Raw genomic sequence first — 15,922 nt, forward strand, 5'->3', positions numbered from 1 at the left:
AAAGCCCCATGTTGCAGTCCCATCGTCCCTGCATCCTCAAAAAATACTGGTCTGGGCCGCCATTTCTTCCAAAGGAATCATTGGCCCATTTTTCAGATCATAAAAGATTACTGCATCACGCTATCTGGACATTCTTCGTGAATTTGTGGCGGTACAAACTGCCTTAGACGACACTGCGAACACCTCGTGGTTTATGCAAGATGGTGCCCGGCCACATCCCACGGCCGACGTCTTTAATTTCCTGAATGAATATTTCGATTATCGTGTGATTGCTTTGGGCTATTCGAAACATACAGGAGGTGGCGTGGATTGGCCTCCCTATTCGCCAGACATGAACCCCTGTGACTTCTTTCTGTGGGGACACTTGAAAGACCAGGTGTATCGCCAGAATCCAGAAACAATTGAACAGCTGAAGCAGTACATCTCATCTGCATGTGAAGCCATTCCGCCAGACACGTTGTCAAAGGTTTCGGGTAATTTCATTCAGAGACTACGCCATATTGTTGCTACGCATGGTGGATATTTGGAAAATATCGTACTATAGAGTTTCCCAGACCGCAGCGCCATCTGTTGTTGACAATTGTAACTACTGTAATTTCGAAAGCTTGCCTGCCTGAAAATGTACTGTTGTCCCAAGCATATTGCAACAAACGGTGTATTTCTATCGCTGCTCGTTTAGTTTGTATTGCCTTTTCAAATATACCGGTCATTTTTGAAACACCCTGTATGTCGATGCAAGATGCGAACGAGACTCGTCTGACTAATGCCACATTTCTTCGCAAAACGTCTCGTGCCACCATATGGAATGATAAGCGCTGTTCCCAGAAAAGCTTCTTCTTGTGTCAGTCAGTCGCAGTCCTCTGTGTGGCGTTGGAACTGCCTGTTCGCACTAGCGAAGTGCCTGACGTGACGAACAGTGCCGATCGGGATAGACATTGCTTTACGCCGTGCCGTTTTTACAGCATATCTTGGGCATTTACCCTGTAAGGATATCTAACTTCTCCTCAGGATTGTTCACGTTTGCATGCAAAATGCTGAGGCAGAAAAGACCTGCCGATAGATGACACGGCTCCTACTAGTTCTGCAGTGCAGACAAGTACAGAGCCGAGAGGCATGGAACAACGACGTAGCCTGGCTCAAGCGTGTTTAGAACGCAGTATTCGATCTCGGCCTAATTGCTATGCAGTCTTCGAATATTTCTCGTATGCTTTTGTGGAGAGTTTCAACCTCAGAATTAACAAGCATTCTATCTCAGTACTCATCTTTTCAAGTGAAAGGGTGCCACTCTATTAAAAAATCATATTTGTTTTGATTTCTCAATCGATACAGGAGTAAAGAATCTTTATTACATACCAACGTACGTGCCCGTATGCGTACTATCATTTGCCGGAAACCTGGAAATAAAAGGGGTGTTGCGTCTTACTTGACTCAGCCTGTATAGCGGAAATGATCTGAGAGTCCGCGATCTTTTACAGGTGCATCACACTTTTCTTCTCCATATTTGGGGCCGCACAATCAAGTACCAACAGTGAAGTTTTAATTACCTTCGTTGCACAGTTTACCATCAGGGACGTGCCGAGGCCGTGATACTTGTTTCATCCGTGGTATTTATGTTTATCATTATACCACCACACAACATTACCTTAATTTTTATGGTTGAGACTCAATCCACGAGTTCTGCTAATTTTATTGAAAAATTATGCACACTACCACAAGGTGGACATACAGACACAATATGCTTAATTTCTTATCCATATCAAGTCCTGGTAGTTCTACAGCTGAAATATCACAGTTTATGTCTTCGCTAACTGTCCTGGTACCATGTCTACTGTTAAACGGTTTTCCTTTTCTTAAGGAAGGAATGAAGGAAGATCAGCTTTCAACTCACCGTCAATAGGAAGCTGATTAGAGCTGGAGCACAATCTCGGATGAGGTAATAATGTGATTCCAATGTATTACCACAGCGCCACCTTCGTTGGTGAACGTATTCTGGCAATTTTTTGTGTGAAGTATTAGAGTTGCGCCCTACCAAAACTACGATTCGGTAGTTTTGGTACAGTGCGTAAATGATGTAGTGAATGGCAGGGTTACCAGTAGTATTGGTAGCATTGATAGGGAAATAAACATAAATAAATGTGCAACAGAGAGATCCTATGATTTCTCTTTGTTTTTGTTTGTTTGTACATAATCAGAACCGCATATCGTTCGATGTTAGTGCACTGAGTATTTTACAGAATTTATTAAAAAATGTAGATAGCATTTTATGGGCAATAAAAAAATAGTTGACAGATTACCTTCACTGCTTTTATCTACCTAAGTAATTGATTTTGATGCTAGTACAGTTTACATGCGCAAACATATAGAATCTATTTAATAATTTATTTAGTTTGTACTCAATAGAACGTTCTTCATCATGATCAAAGACAAAGAGTTTCCTGTTACTACTGATAAGTGCCAAACTTCTTAATGAATAACAGAAACATATTTTAAATAAGCTTGACGAAGAATTGAAGCCATGTTTGGTATATTTTGTTTTAATTTTACCGTATTTTTAGGAAACTGTTTTTTCTAGCGCTATATGATAAATCTATATTTTTTAATTTTTTCTACAGCATCCCTCTGTTTCACCTTACAGATCATCGATTTTCGAATGAAAACGGAATTAAACATTGATGATTTCAATTTGTATTGTATTGTCTTGTATGGAACTGGGGACATAGAAACGACGGAGAGGTTTCGTCCCCACCGTAGCCCTCAGTGGTTCACAACTCCACAACAGGCTACAGCAGTCCACTCATCCCACCGCCGCCCCACACCGAACCGAGGGTTATTCTGTGTCACACCAGACGAATGTAACCCCATTGTTTGCGTGGTAGAGTAATTATGGTGTACGCGTACGTGGAGAAAGTGTTTGCGGAGCAATCACCGACATAGTGTAACTGAGGGGGAGTAAAGGGAACCAGCCTGCACTCGCCGAGGCAGATAGAAAGCCGCCTTAAACACCATGCACAGACTGGCCGGCACACCGGGCTTTGACATTAATCCGCCGGGGGGATTAGTGCCGGAGACCGGCACGCCTTCTTGCCCGAAAAGCAGTGCGTTAGACTGCACGCCTAACCGGGCGGGCTGATTTCAGTTTTGTTGTAGATACTGTTTACTTTTAAATAACAGACAAGAGGATAATTAAGTAGAACAAATATATTTCGTAACGTACGTGGTCCTCTATATATCCTACCTACGTTCATTCATCCGTGATCTAAGGGTTCGGTCTTTGATTAGTAGTCCCGTGTTCGAAATTCGTCACCGCTTAAATATTGAATAACATTCAGTATTGGCGGAATAAGACTTCCGGCAGGAGAAGTCACCCTCGTTATTCCAACGATCTTGTCAAAGAGAGCGGAGGAATGGACAGAGGTTCAGTGCACTCTCTTGCCCTTGGTGTAGGAAACTGCCCCTAAAGGCGGAAGAATCAGCAAAGATCAATGGCATGAGAAAGTAAAAGGCAATAGAAACGGTTGCATTAAAGACACACAATATGTACACACAGGACATGTGGCCTCTAATTGGAAAAACTGTCTTGATGATCTCTCCATTGGCAAAAGATTCCGGAATAGTCCCCCATTCAGATCTCCGGGAGGGGACTGCGAATGGGGAGGTCACCTTGAGAAGAAGAAAGGATAACGTTCTACGAGGCGGAGCGTGGAATGTCAGAAGTTTGAAAGTGGTTGGGGGAGCTAGAAACGGTAAATGTAAAGGCTCGATATAGATATAGTGGGGGTCAGTGAACTGAAATGGAAAGAAGACAAGGATTTCTAGTCAGACGAACATAAGGTAATATCAACAGCAGCAGAAAATGGTATAACGGGAGTAGAATTAGTTATGAATAGGAAGGCAGGGCAGAGAGCGTGTTACTGTGAACAGTTCAGTGATAGTATTGTTCTGATCAGAATTGACAGCAAACTAACACCGACAACGACAGTTCAGGTATACTTGCTCAGGTCGCAAGCTGAAGATGAAGAGATAAAGTATATCAGAATAATGAGCTGCTAATGCAGTAAGTGAAAGTAGATGATAATCTAATAGTCTGTGGGATGGGATCGCAGTTGAAGGGGAAGGAGTAGAAGAAAGGGTTACGAGAGAACATGGGCTTGGTCCTAGGAATGAGAGAGGAGAAAGACAAGCTAAAATAAATTTGAGCTAGTAATAGCGAATACTGTTTCCAAAAATCACAAAAGGAGGAGGTATACTTGGAAAAGACAGGGAGATACAGGAAGATTTCCAAAAAGTTGCATCATGATCAGGCAGAGATTCCAGAGCAGATACTACAATGTACGGCGTACCCAGGAGCAGATATAGACTCAGATCACTATTTAGTAGTGAGGAAGAGTAGGCTGTAGTTTAAAAGATTAGTCAGGAGGACTCAGTACGCAAAGAAGAAGGATATGGAAGAATGATATGGATATGGAAGGAATGAAGAGATACGCATGGAGTTCTCTAAGGCTATAGATACTGCATTAAGAACTAGCTCAGTAGGCATTACATTTAAAGAGGAATGGACATCTCTAAAAAGGGCAGTCACAGGAGCTGGAAAGAAAAACATAGGCACAAAGACGGTAACTGCGAAGAGACCTTGGGTACCAGAAAAAATACTTCAGTTGACCGATGAAAGAAGGAAATAAAAATTGTTAAGGGAAATTCAGGAATACAGAAATACAAGTTGCTGAGGAGTGTAATAAATAGGTAGAGTAGGGAAGCTAAGACGAAATGACTGCATGAAAAATGTGAAGAAATCCAAAAATAAATGATTGCCGAGAGGACTAACTCAGCATAAGGGAAAGTCAAAACAACCTTCGGTGAAATTAAAAGCAAGGGTGGTAACATTAAGAGTGTAACAGGAATTCCACTGTTAAATGCAGAGGAGAGAGCGGATAGGTGGAAAGAGTACATTGAAGGCCTCTATGAGGGGAAAGATTTGTCTGATGCGATAGAAGAAGAAACAGGAGCCGATATAGAATAGGTAGGAGACCCAGTATTAGAATCAGAGCTTAAAAGAACTTTGGAAGGCTCAAGATCAAATAAGTCAGAAGAGATGGATAACATTCCATCAGAATTTCTAAAACCATTGTGGTAAGTGGCAACAAAACGACTACTCACGTTGGTGAGTAGAAGGTATGAGTCTGGCGATATACCATTTGACTTTCGGAAAAATATCATCAACACAATGTCGAAGAGTGCAAGAGCCGACAAGTGCAAGAAATATCGCATAGTCAGCTTAAAAGCTAATGCAGCCAAGTTTCTGAGAAGAATAATGTACAGAAGAATGGAAAAGTAAAGTGGGGATGTATTAGATGACGAGCGGTTTGCCTTTATGAAAGGTAAAGGCACAAGAAAGGCAAATCTGAGTAAAGAAAAATCAAGACACAGTCATAGGATTGGTCGAGCTAGAAGAAAATTCGAGAATGTCAAATAGTGCAAGATGTTCGAAATTCTGAGAAAAATAGGAGTAAGCTATAAGGAGAGACGGGTAGTATACAACATGTACAAGATCCAAAAGGAAATAATAAGAGTGGAAGACCAAGAACGAATTGCTCGAATTAAGAGGGTCTAAGGGAGGGAAGTAGTTTTTCGCCTCTACTTTTGGATGTATACATCGAAGAAGCAACGATAGAAATAAAAGAATGATTCATGAGTGGACTGAAAATTCAAGGTGAAAGGATATCAATGATACGATTCGCTGATGACATTGCTAAGAAGAATTACATGATCTGCTGAATGGAATGAACACTCTCATGAATACAGAATATGGACTGAGAGTAAATCGAAGACAAACAAAAGTAATGACAACTAGGAGAAATGAGAACAGCAAGAAACTTAACATAAGGGTTGATGTTCAGGAAAGAGATAAATTTAAGGATTTCTACTACCTAGCCAACAAAATAACCTATGATGGACGGAGCAAGGAGGACATAAAAAGTAGACGCACTGGCAAAAAGGGCCAAGAGAAATCTATTAGTATCAGACACAGGTCTTAATTTGAGGAAGAATTTTCTGAGAATGTACGTTTGAAGCACAGCATTGTGTGGTAGTGAAACATCAGCAGTGGAAAAACCGGAAGAGAAGATAATCGAAGCATTTGAGATGTGGTGCTACAGATGAATGTTGAAAATTAAGTGGACTGATTAAGGTAAAGCATGACGAGGTTCTGCGCGGTATCGGAAAGGAAAGGAATTCGTGGAAAACACTGACAAGAAGAAGGGACAGGATGATAGGAAATATGTCTAGGCGTCCGGGAATAACTTCCATGTAACTAGCGAGAGCTGTAGATGGTAAAAACTGTAGAGGATGACAGAGATTGGAATACATGTAGCAATTAATTGAGGGTGTAAGTTCCAATTGTTACTCTGAGATGAGGAGGTTGGTATCATGAAACCAGTCAGAAGCACGATGGCTCAAAAAATTAAAAAAAAAAGGAGCTCGAAGGTCATGGAAAAGGAAGCAGTTACTGAGGAGGGAATGACGCAGAATTGTAGACTATCCCAATTCTTATTCAATCTGTATACTGAGTAAGCTGTGAATGAAACCAAAGACAAATTTGGAACGATAATTTAAGTGCTTAATCGAATTGGAGTAAATAAAAATTACATAAAAAAAAGATTCTAGGTGGTTAACCGATTCTGGTTTCTAGGGGAACCTAGTAAGAGACTGACTGCATACGCAAACGAAGTGATCGAAATTAGGCCCAATAGGTATGCAATACACTTACCATAAGGATAACTCGGTTAGAGTCTTAACTGACCAAAGCTACTAGGAATACCGCTGTAGTCTACGCTTACTTTCGATAGTCTACAGTAGCCTACCGCAGTTTAACAACACTAGGCGGTGCATATCTAGCTTCACTCTTTCTGTCACTTTTTATTCACTGGCTCCTTCCAGGTGGATATGAGTTCAATGAAGCGTTTAACTGACCAAAGCTACTAGGAAAACCGCTGTAGTCTACGCTTACTTTCGATAGTCTACAGTAACCTACCGCAGTTTAACAACACTAGGCGGTGCATATCTAGCTGCACTCTTTCTGTCACTTTTTATTCACTGGCTCCTTCCAGGTTGATATGAGTTCAATGAAACGTGTGTTAAGAGTGGAACAAGCTTTCATAGGCACCTCCTTATTCTCGAAGGCCTCCTGGAGGCGAGCCATCATCTGGTTGAGGCGGCCCTCCTGCGCTATGGTGAAGAGCGGCGTGAGGTCTTGCTGCATACTCTCGTCCATGTGGGGGCGGAAGGAGCCACCCCCGCGGCCGGCCGCCCGCGCGCTGCTGTACGGCACCACCAGCAGCGGCTGCAGCTCGCACAGCCGCTCCGACAGCGACGCGCCGCTGCGGGCATCGACATGGCATGCACATGCAAAGGCCCGGTAGTATTCAACAACTATAGTCATCAGTGATGGACAAGAATATGAACCTGTATTGTATTGATCAAAACATGGCACTCGTATAACATATGAAGCATTTAACATACCTTCTGCCATCACATATTTCCGCAGTATAGATATAGATGTAAGTTAAAACACTTGCGACAAGGAGTAAGCCCGTCATACAAATTCTAAAAGGGTATCTGACGTACAGTATTCGACTCTTATTACGCTGCCTGACAAGAAAAATGAAGTCCCCAGAAGGGAAGAAGGAATCGAAAAGACACTTCAGAGATTGAGAGGGAAAGTGATATTATTTCAATCGAGTCAAATTCACAAAGAACTTGGCAGTATGAGCCATCATAACAGTATCATACTGCAACCCCCTCTGGTCTGGATTCAAGCACTGAGTCTGTTGGAAAAAGTGTCATAAAGCCGTTGTATCCTCTCGTGAGCCAAGCTGAACAATAACAATTGTAACTGGTCCGTGATGTTCTGAACAATGGCACGCGGACGGAACTAACGTCCGAGCTAGTCCTGTAAATGTTCTGTTGGGGACATATCTAGGTATACTGCTGGCTACATGAGTACCTTAGTATCAGAGAGACAGTTCACAGAAACATGTACAATGTGTGGATGTGCATTGTCGTTTTGAGAATTGGAATCATGAAATGGATGCTTGAGAGATGACATTTGAGGATGCAGGATGTCTGTAATGTACAATGTGCCATCCGCGTTCCCTCAGTTACTCCAGCCATGACCTGGAGACGTACCTTGCACACTCCCCATACCAGGAGTAACACCCCTGTGCCTTTGCAAAACATTAGAGAGTGGACCCAAACCTCAGGTAGCCGCCACACTCGCTGACGATGGTCATCTGGGATAGTGGACACCACGAATCACTGCAAAACACAGTGCGACGCCTTTCAGCAGCAGTCCATTCTTGTTACTCACTGCTTCACTCCAAACTCAGCCATTTGTGTTCTGATGTGAACGGCAGTCTACGCATTGGACAGTACTTCCATATCCAGCTAGTGCTGGCCTCCAACCAGTGGTTCTGTAATGCTGCAGGGAGTCCATTCCTTGTTCTCAGATGCCAAGTGCAGATGTAAAGGGTTTACGACAGACTTGGCGCACAATATGGCGGTCCTTCCCTGTGGCGGCCAAACCTGATCGACAGAAACACTGAAGACGATATGGGTGTTCTCAGGTTCCCATGCAGTCCAGCATCGGGCTACTGTTACATCTGAAAGCTGCTCAAATCTGGACATTTCATGATTTGATCAGTTGGCCAAATGCCCTCAATGAGGCTCCTTCCAAACTTTGACAGATGCCGATAATGCACGCCCAAATGAGTATGTGGTATCTTCGTGTCCTTCACAGTGATCATTCACTATGTATTACTGTTCGTCCTTTACGTGCCCTTCCAGGCCTGATAATAGCTCTAAACACAAACAACACAAATGTACACATGTGGCTGTCCCAACAGCCACAAAGAACTGCAACTCTGTGATCATTTACGTACCTGCCGATGGCGTGATCGAGTATGAAATTACGTAGACATCTGGCCATGTCTTCTAGGTGCGTCACTTTTCTTTTCAGACAGTGTATACATTTTCGCATATTTGGGAGAGAGTCATTGCATGCTTCATGACGAAGATCAAGTAGAGTCTCAAGTTGTTACTTAGTGATTTCTGAATCTGAATTGTGGCATCTTAAATTGTGTTACGATTTCCAGAAACTAGTTCCACTGAAGTGCTAAATTACAGTCGTCACATTGGACTGACACCTTCACAGATATTCGATTCCTTCGTTACTGTACCAAGAAAGGAAGAACTGGCCATTCAAATATGCAGCTTATTTTCTCCCGTGGCAAAATATCCATCTAGATCTTGAATGACAAATGCAAACAATATGTTCAGGTAATTTGTACACCTGGAGATCTATGCATATGCGTGTCACATGAGGATTTCGTCTTTCCTTGTACTGGTTTTCCGTGCAAGACTCGCGATATCGGCGAATTTGGAAAGGAAGGAAGAATGGGATCTTTTTAAATTCAACACTTATTGACCTTTAACTTGCACCATACAGCCAGCTCATACTAGCATAAAAGATACGGTTATTGATAGAAAATTAGTGTTAGAATATCGTGCACACACACACACACACACACACACACACACACACACACACACACAATGTAGACAGCAAATTATTTGTAAAATCAGATGTTATAGAACACATTTGTGTAGTCCATTGTCAGTGATATGTTGGTCTTAGATGCAGATACATGTGGAAACAGTGAATATATACACTAAATGGGAAACTTTACGATCTTTTGTTACTGAGAAAGCCATCTCGTAGGTTAGCAACGGATGTGCAAGCTTCAGAGGTTCTTGTAGCACTTCCATATAGTCTGGGGCACCCAAAGAAAAAGTGATCTGCGTCCTCTTCTCCTCATCAAAAGCAAATGGTCGCTATAACGTGCAGCTACTGAAGATTTTGTGAGAACATCTTAGTTAAATATGAGTGTGGGTGTTAGAGAGGAGAGGTGTCTAGGCATTGAATTTCTATAGGATGGCTCATCGAGAACGATATCATTAGAGATGAAACACAAGCTCAGAGTGAGGATGAGAGAGAAAGAAAACTGACCATGTCTTATTCAATGGAACCGCCTTAGGATTTCTTTTTAAGTGATTTAGAAAGAACATGGAGAACCTAAATCAGGATGGGGGAATGGGGATTTGCACCAGTGTCCTCAAGGAATACTAGTCCAAAGCCTTACCACTGTACCATGTCACTCAGACAGTTAGTATTAATCTGATGCAATGGGTGCTGAGGCCATATAAGTGCTGCTCTTGTCATGTGCCACGGTGTCAAAAATAAAAGGTCGCATGGCTTTATTGGCTGGGAGACCCTCTCTGGGGAGGTTCGGCCGCCTAGTGCCAGAATTTCTGTTTGACGCCACTTTGGCGAATTGCACGTATGAAGAAAACACAAAAACCCAGTACCCTAGCGGAGAAAATTCCTGACCCGGCTACGAATCAAATCAGCACCAATGATGTAATGTGATTATATTGATTCAGGAAAAACAGCCACAGGTTAAATCAAAAGCTTGTGGCAAGAATCTGTTCAGAAAAGTTTTAGAATGGACTAAAACTGATATTAACAGCAAACTGGTGTGCACGGTACGTACAGTCTCTCGACAGTTTAACGATGGCCATCAGAAACTGATGAACTGTTGATGTTTCCGCATTGGGATGCAAGAACTAACACCTAACACCTGTATTTCTGCTTACTGCGTGGAGAAATGTCTCCTGAACTAATGAATTTTGGCACATGATGGTACAGAGCGTTGTGTATTTTGTAAACAAATGAGGCAATGGATTCCGCTTGTCAACAGGGTGGAATTATGCTTATGTGACTGTTTCTACTTAGGATGAATAGTGTGTGTGATATGTTGACCATTGTAACTCACCAGTAAAAGAGTCAGCAATGAACGGCCTGTTTGCCTACAGTACCGCATATCACACTTGTATGATTAGCAAGACAATGCTACACTGCTTCCAAACTGAAATGACGCTGCTTGTGTGCATTCTCAGGTTATTTGACATAAATCACCTTGAATACATCTGTGACGACATAATGCTATGAGCCTTCCTTGTACTCAGCGCTTTTAGGCTCTGTTAGTCATTTTACAGACCTGGGTCAGGATGGCTCCCAAATGTGCTTCAGGGACTTGTAGAGTTCATATAACGACGTGCCGATATTTGTTATCAGGGAAAAAGGTGATGCTATGCGCTAATAGATAGGTGTCTAAGTCAACTGCTCATGCCTTCGTGAAGGCGTCTGCAACAGATACGAGATACATCATTACCACCTAGCTTCAACAAGGGATGATCGTAGTGAGGCTGGAGCTTCAGTCCATAGTCCATTGCCAATCAGTGCATCGCACTTTCCCAAACTATTGCTGCTAACATCTACATCAACATTACATGTGTACTCTGAACAACAATGTGAAGTTCATGTCAGAGGGTACATCCAGTTGTACCAGTTTCAGGGCTTCTTCCCATTCCATTCACATATGGACTGCAGGAAGAATGATTACTTAAATGCCTTTGTGTGCAATGTAATTAGTCTAATCTTGAAACTTCCTGGCAGATTAAAATTGTGTGCTGGACCAGGACTCAAATATGGGACCTTGGCCTTCTGCGAGCAAGTCCTCTACCAACAGAACTAGCTGAATACGACACAAGACACTTCCTCACAGCTCTACTTTCGCCAGTACCTCATCTCCTACGTCCCAAAATTCATGGAAGTTCTTCTGAGAAATTTTCGGGACTAGTATTCCTGGAACAAATGGTATTGTGGAGACGGGGCTTATGTACAGCCTGGGGTTGTTTCCAGAGTGAATTTTCACGCTTCCAGCTTTGAGGACGGGTTATGGGGCGTGCTTGGCTAGCTCAGTTGGTTTGAGCACTTGCTCACGAAATACAGAGGTCCCGACTTCGAGTCCCAGTCCAGCACACAGTTTTAATCTGCCAGGAAATTTCACATCAGTGCACAATCGACATGTGGGGTGAAAATTCATTCTAGCCTAATATAGTCATGACGATCCTACATGAACGTCCCTCACGATCCTACATGAGCGATACATAGTATTTGCAGTATATTCCTAGAGTCCTCACTTAAATCTGGTCCTTGAAACTTTCTAAGTGCGCTTTCATCGGATAATCCGCATTTACCTCCAAGTATTTGTCAGTCAGTTATATACGTATCTCTGTTTTTCTGCTGTGATTCACTGTATACACTCATTATCCACTGTTGTCCCATTTGCTATGAATCTCACACAAATGAGCAGTATTTTAATATGGGTTGCATGAGTGTTTCGTAAGGAGTCTTGTTTATAGACTGATTGCATATTCCCAGTATTCTACCAATGAACTGAAATATGTCACCTTAATCTCCTATGTCTGAGCCAATGTGAGCATTCCATTTCATATTTTCACAAGTTGTTGCACCTAGGTGTGTGTGTGAGTTCAGCAATTTCAGTGGTGAATGATTGAAATTGTTGTCATAGGATACTATGCGTTTGCGTTTTGTGAACTATACAGCTTTAGAGTTCTGAACATTTAAAGGGAGTTGCCAACATATGTACCATTTTAAAATTTGATCAAGATCCGACTGAATATTTGTGCTGTTTTTCAGACATTACTTCATTATAAATAAATGCATCATCTATGCAAAGTCTGAGTCTGCTGCTAATATTGTATGGAGGGTAATTAATACGAAACATGAACAGGGAGGGTCCCAACACATGTCCTTTGGGAACATCTGAAGTTACTTCTACACCTGTGGATGACTGTCCATATAGGAAATCCTCGATCCAGTAACAAATTTTACTTAATACCCCGCACAAGTGTAGCCTGTCTGGATAGCCACGAACGTTAGAACGGCGCTTCTGGAACTGTGGAGGCACGCTGGACTCGGATGGAATCTGCAAAGATAGATTAACGACGAGGAGAGGTGTGCCAGCCAGCCTGGTGTGGTTTTTAGGCAGTTTTCCACACCCAAATAGATGAATACTAAAACTTCCTGACAGATTAAAACTGTGTGACGGACCGAGACTCGAACTCGGGACCTTTGCCTTTCGCGGGCAAGTGCTCTACTGACTGTGCTACCCAAGCACGACTCACGCCCCGTCCTCACAGCTTTAATTCCGCCAGTACCTCGTCTCTTACCTTCCAAACTTCACAGAAGCTCTCCTGCGAACCTTGCAGAACTAGCACTCCTGGAGGAAAGGATATTGCGGAGACATGGCTTAACCACATCCAGTCGGTAGAGCACTTGCCCGCGAAAGGCAAAGGTCCCGAGTTCGAGTCTCGGTCCGGCACACAGTTTTAATCTGCCAGGAAGTTTCATATCAGCGCACACTCCGCTGTAGAGTGAAAATTTCATTCTAGATTAATACTAGGTTAATATCCACGTCTGACCTCAGCTGTAAAATTTCAGAACTTCGAAAATGTTCTCACATTTTATCAAGGGTAATATTAAGTGCAGACATACGGGATACAGAAATGTCCTGGTGTGGTGGCGGGGACGGGGGGGGGGGGGGGGGAAGTAGTTGCCAGGAAGTCATCAAACAACCCTCTGCCTCTAACACAACCAAGTACAGATTAACAAGCTGATCCTGAGAATATAAGGGATAATAAGCACACATATGGTATCGAGTTAAATGCTTTTCGAAAATCAAGAAAGATTCCAACTGCTTGACTGTCTCGACATGGCTTCTGGGATGTCATGCGAGAGAAGTGAGACTTGGATACCAGATGATCCGTGTTTCAGGAACACCTGCTGGTTGGCACGGAGGAGGTCTGTACGAGGTACTTTGCAAGAGCCAGGGTACATAGCAGGCAGGCAGACGTACCACTCCTTGAGGAAGCCAGGTGTGCTGAGCAGGCGCAGCGCCTGTGCCTTGTGGTGGGGGGCGCCCGCCAGCAGCGCGGCGGCCAGGAGCAGCTGCAGCAGCGGCTGTCTCAGGGAGCTCCACAGCGCGTCGCCCCACTCCTCGCGCCACGACGACAGCTCCAGCAGCAGCTGCAGCGCCTGCACCCCGCACACTGTCTCTATTGCCCCTACTCACTGCTTCATAACACCCAACATAACTCACATACGACTAAACGGTTCATCGTTCTCACTTTATCTCTATGGCAACTTCGTAGTACTAGCTATTCTTAACACACAATGTTCAGTCACATGAATGTTACCACCTGCCAAAAGCCTGACTGACTGCATTTCCCAGCGAGGACCGCTGCAAGATGTACAGGAACAGAGTTAATGAGATTCTAGAAGGTACCAACAGGGATGTGGAGCCAAGCCGACTCCAGTGCAGTAGCCACGGCGCGTACATCCCGGTCGAGTTGGTAGCATAGATTCTCGATTGGATTTAAATTCGGCGAGTTTGGTAGCCAGTGGAGTACAGTAAACGTACCCTGAGCCTCTTCAAACAAGTCAATTACACTGCTAGCTGTGACGCATTCGTTGTCCTGCTGGTAGATGCTATCAAATTGACGAAAAACAAACTGCATGCAGGGGTGGAAATGGTCCTCAAGGATAGATGAATAACTGAGCTGATCCATTGTGCTTCCCAGAATGACGAAATAACCCACATAATGTCACGAAAACATTCTCCAGACAATAACGCTCCCTGCTCTGGCCTGGGTCCTCCAGAAAACCCAGCAGCCATCTGTCCAATGGAGCATGAAACGTGATTCATCTGAAAAGGCCCCCTGCCGCCACTCAGTGGATGTCCAGCAGCTGTAAAACGCGCAAATTCCAGCCTTTATCGCCGATGAACAGCAGACAGTGAGGGTCCATCAACCAACATTCGTTGATGGTCGCTGAGGAGACACTATTAGTAGCCCCTTGGTACATCTGGGCGGTCAGTTGCGGAAAATTTGCATGTCTATTTGCCCATTCACATCTCCACAGCTGTCGTTCATGACTGTCATCTACGGCCATTGGTGCGCCATTTCGCAATGCTCAGTATAATTTAATACAGTGTCACGCAAACAGTTTGCAGACTTTGCAGTTCAAAAATGTTTCCACCCTTGGCCTGAAAGCCAATGATCACGTCCTTTTGATTATCAGATATTGTACCTCTCTATCTACATTATTCCGTGGTTTATTAAGTTTTCAAATTTATACTGACTTTGTGTTCACCCGGTATATATACCATAGATATAGAGGTAAAAATTGACACACATGCTTGGAATGACTTGGGGTTTTATTAGAACAAAAAAAAAGTTCACAAAATGTCCAACAGATGGCGCTGGACAGCAAAACGTCAGTGACTGCGCATGACAATCGTGTATAAAAGGAGCTGTAGTGAGAGAGAGAATCAGATGCGCCAGCAGTCGCAGCATGTTGACGTTATCTGAAAAGGCGCTTTTAGTGAAGTTGTATTATCAGAATGGGGAATGTGCTAGTTCAGCGTTACGATCCTATCGCCATAGGAAGGGGATTCGAACAGGTAAAGGTCCGTTGACAAATGCAGCTGGGGCGAGAATGATTTCGAAGTTCGAAGCCACTGGTTGTTTAGACGATAGACCTCGTAGTGGCCGACGAGCACAAGGCCTAATGCTGCTGAGACAGTTCAGGAAGAAATGGAGACTGTAGCGGGTTCGTCTATGCACGGGGAAGTCAGCGCTCGTGCAGTCGCACGTCGCACTGGCATTCCATACGCTACTGTTTGGTTGGCACTTAGGCGTACCCTCCGATGCTATCCGTACAAAATCCATCGGCATCATGAACTGTTACCTGGCGATGTAGTGAAGCGGAGGGCATTTGCGGTGTGGGCGTTTCAATAGATGGCGGAAGATGACGATTGGTTGAATAACGTTTTGTGGACCGACGAAGCTCATTTCACGCTCCGAGGCTCTGTCAACGCCCACAACTGCAGAATTTTGGCTACGTAAAATCCTAGAACTGTCGTGAAACCTCCATTTCACTACG

At 43.5% G+C, this 15,922-nt stretch overlaps 1 protein-coding gene across 1 annotated transcript in view; it reads right to left on the reverse strand.

Annotated features, from left to right (window-relative positions):
- LOC126275897 (myosin-8-like) overlaps positions 1 to 15,922 on the reverse strand; it is a 109,948-nt gene that overhangs the window by 24,545 nt on the left and 69,481 nt on the right. The window contains exons 5-6 of the mRNA XM_049977241.1: positions 13,836 to 14,014; positions 7,160 to 7,373 (exon numbers count right to left, since the gene is read on the reverse strand). Of these exons, the coding sequence (XP_049833198.1) occupies positions 7,160 to 7,373; positions 13,836 to 14,014 (393 nt within the window). The remainder of the gene's footprint in view (positions 1 to 7,159; positions 7,374 to 13,835; positions 14,015 to 15,922) is intronic.

This window comes from Schistocerca gregaria, chromosome 1, assembly GCF_023897955.1.
Source record: "Schistocerca gregaria isolate iqSchGreg1 chromosome 1, iqSchGreg1.2, whole genome shotgun sequence".
In the NCBI taxonomy this organism is placed as follows: domain Eukaryota; kingdom Metazoa; phylum Arthropoda; class Insecta; order Orthoptera; family Acrididae; genus Schistocerca; species Schistocerca gregaria.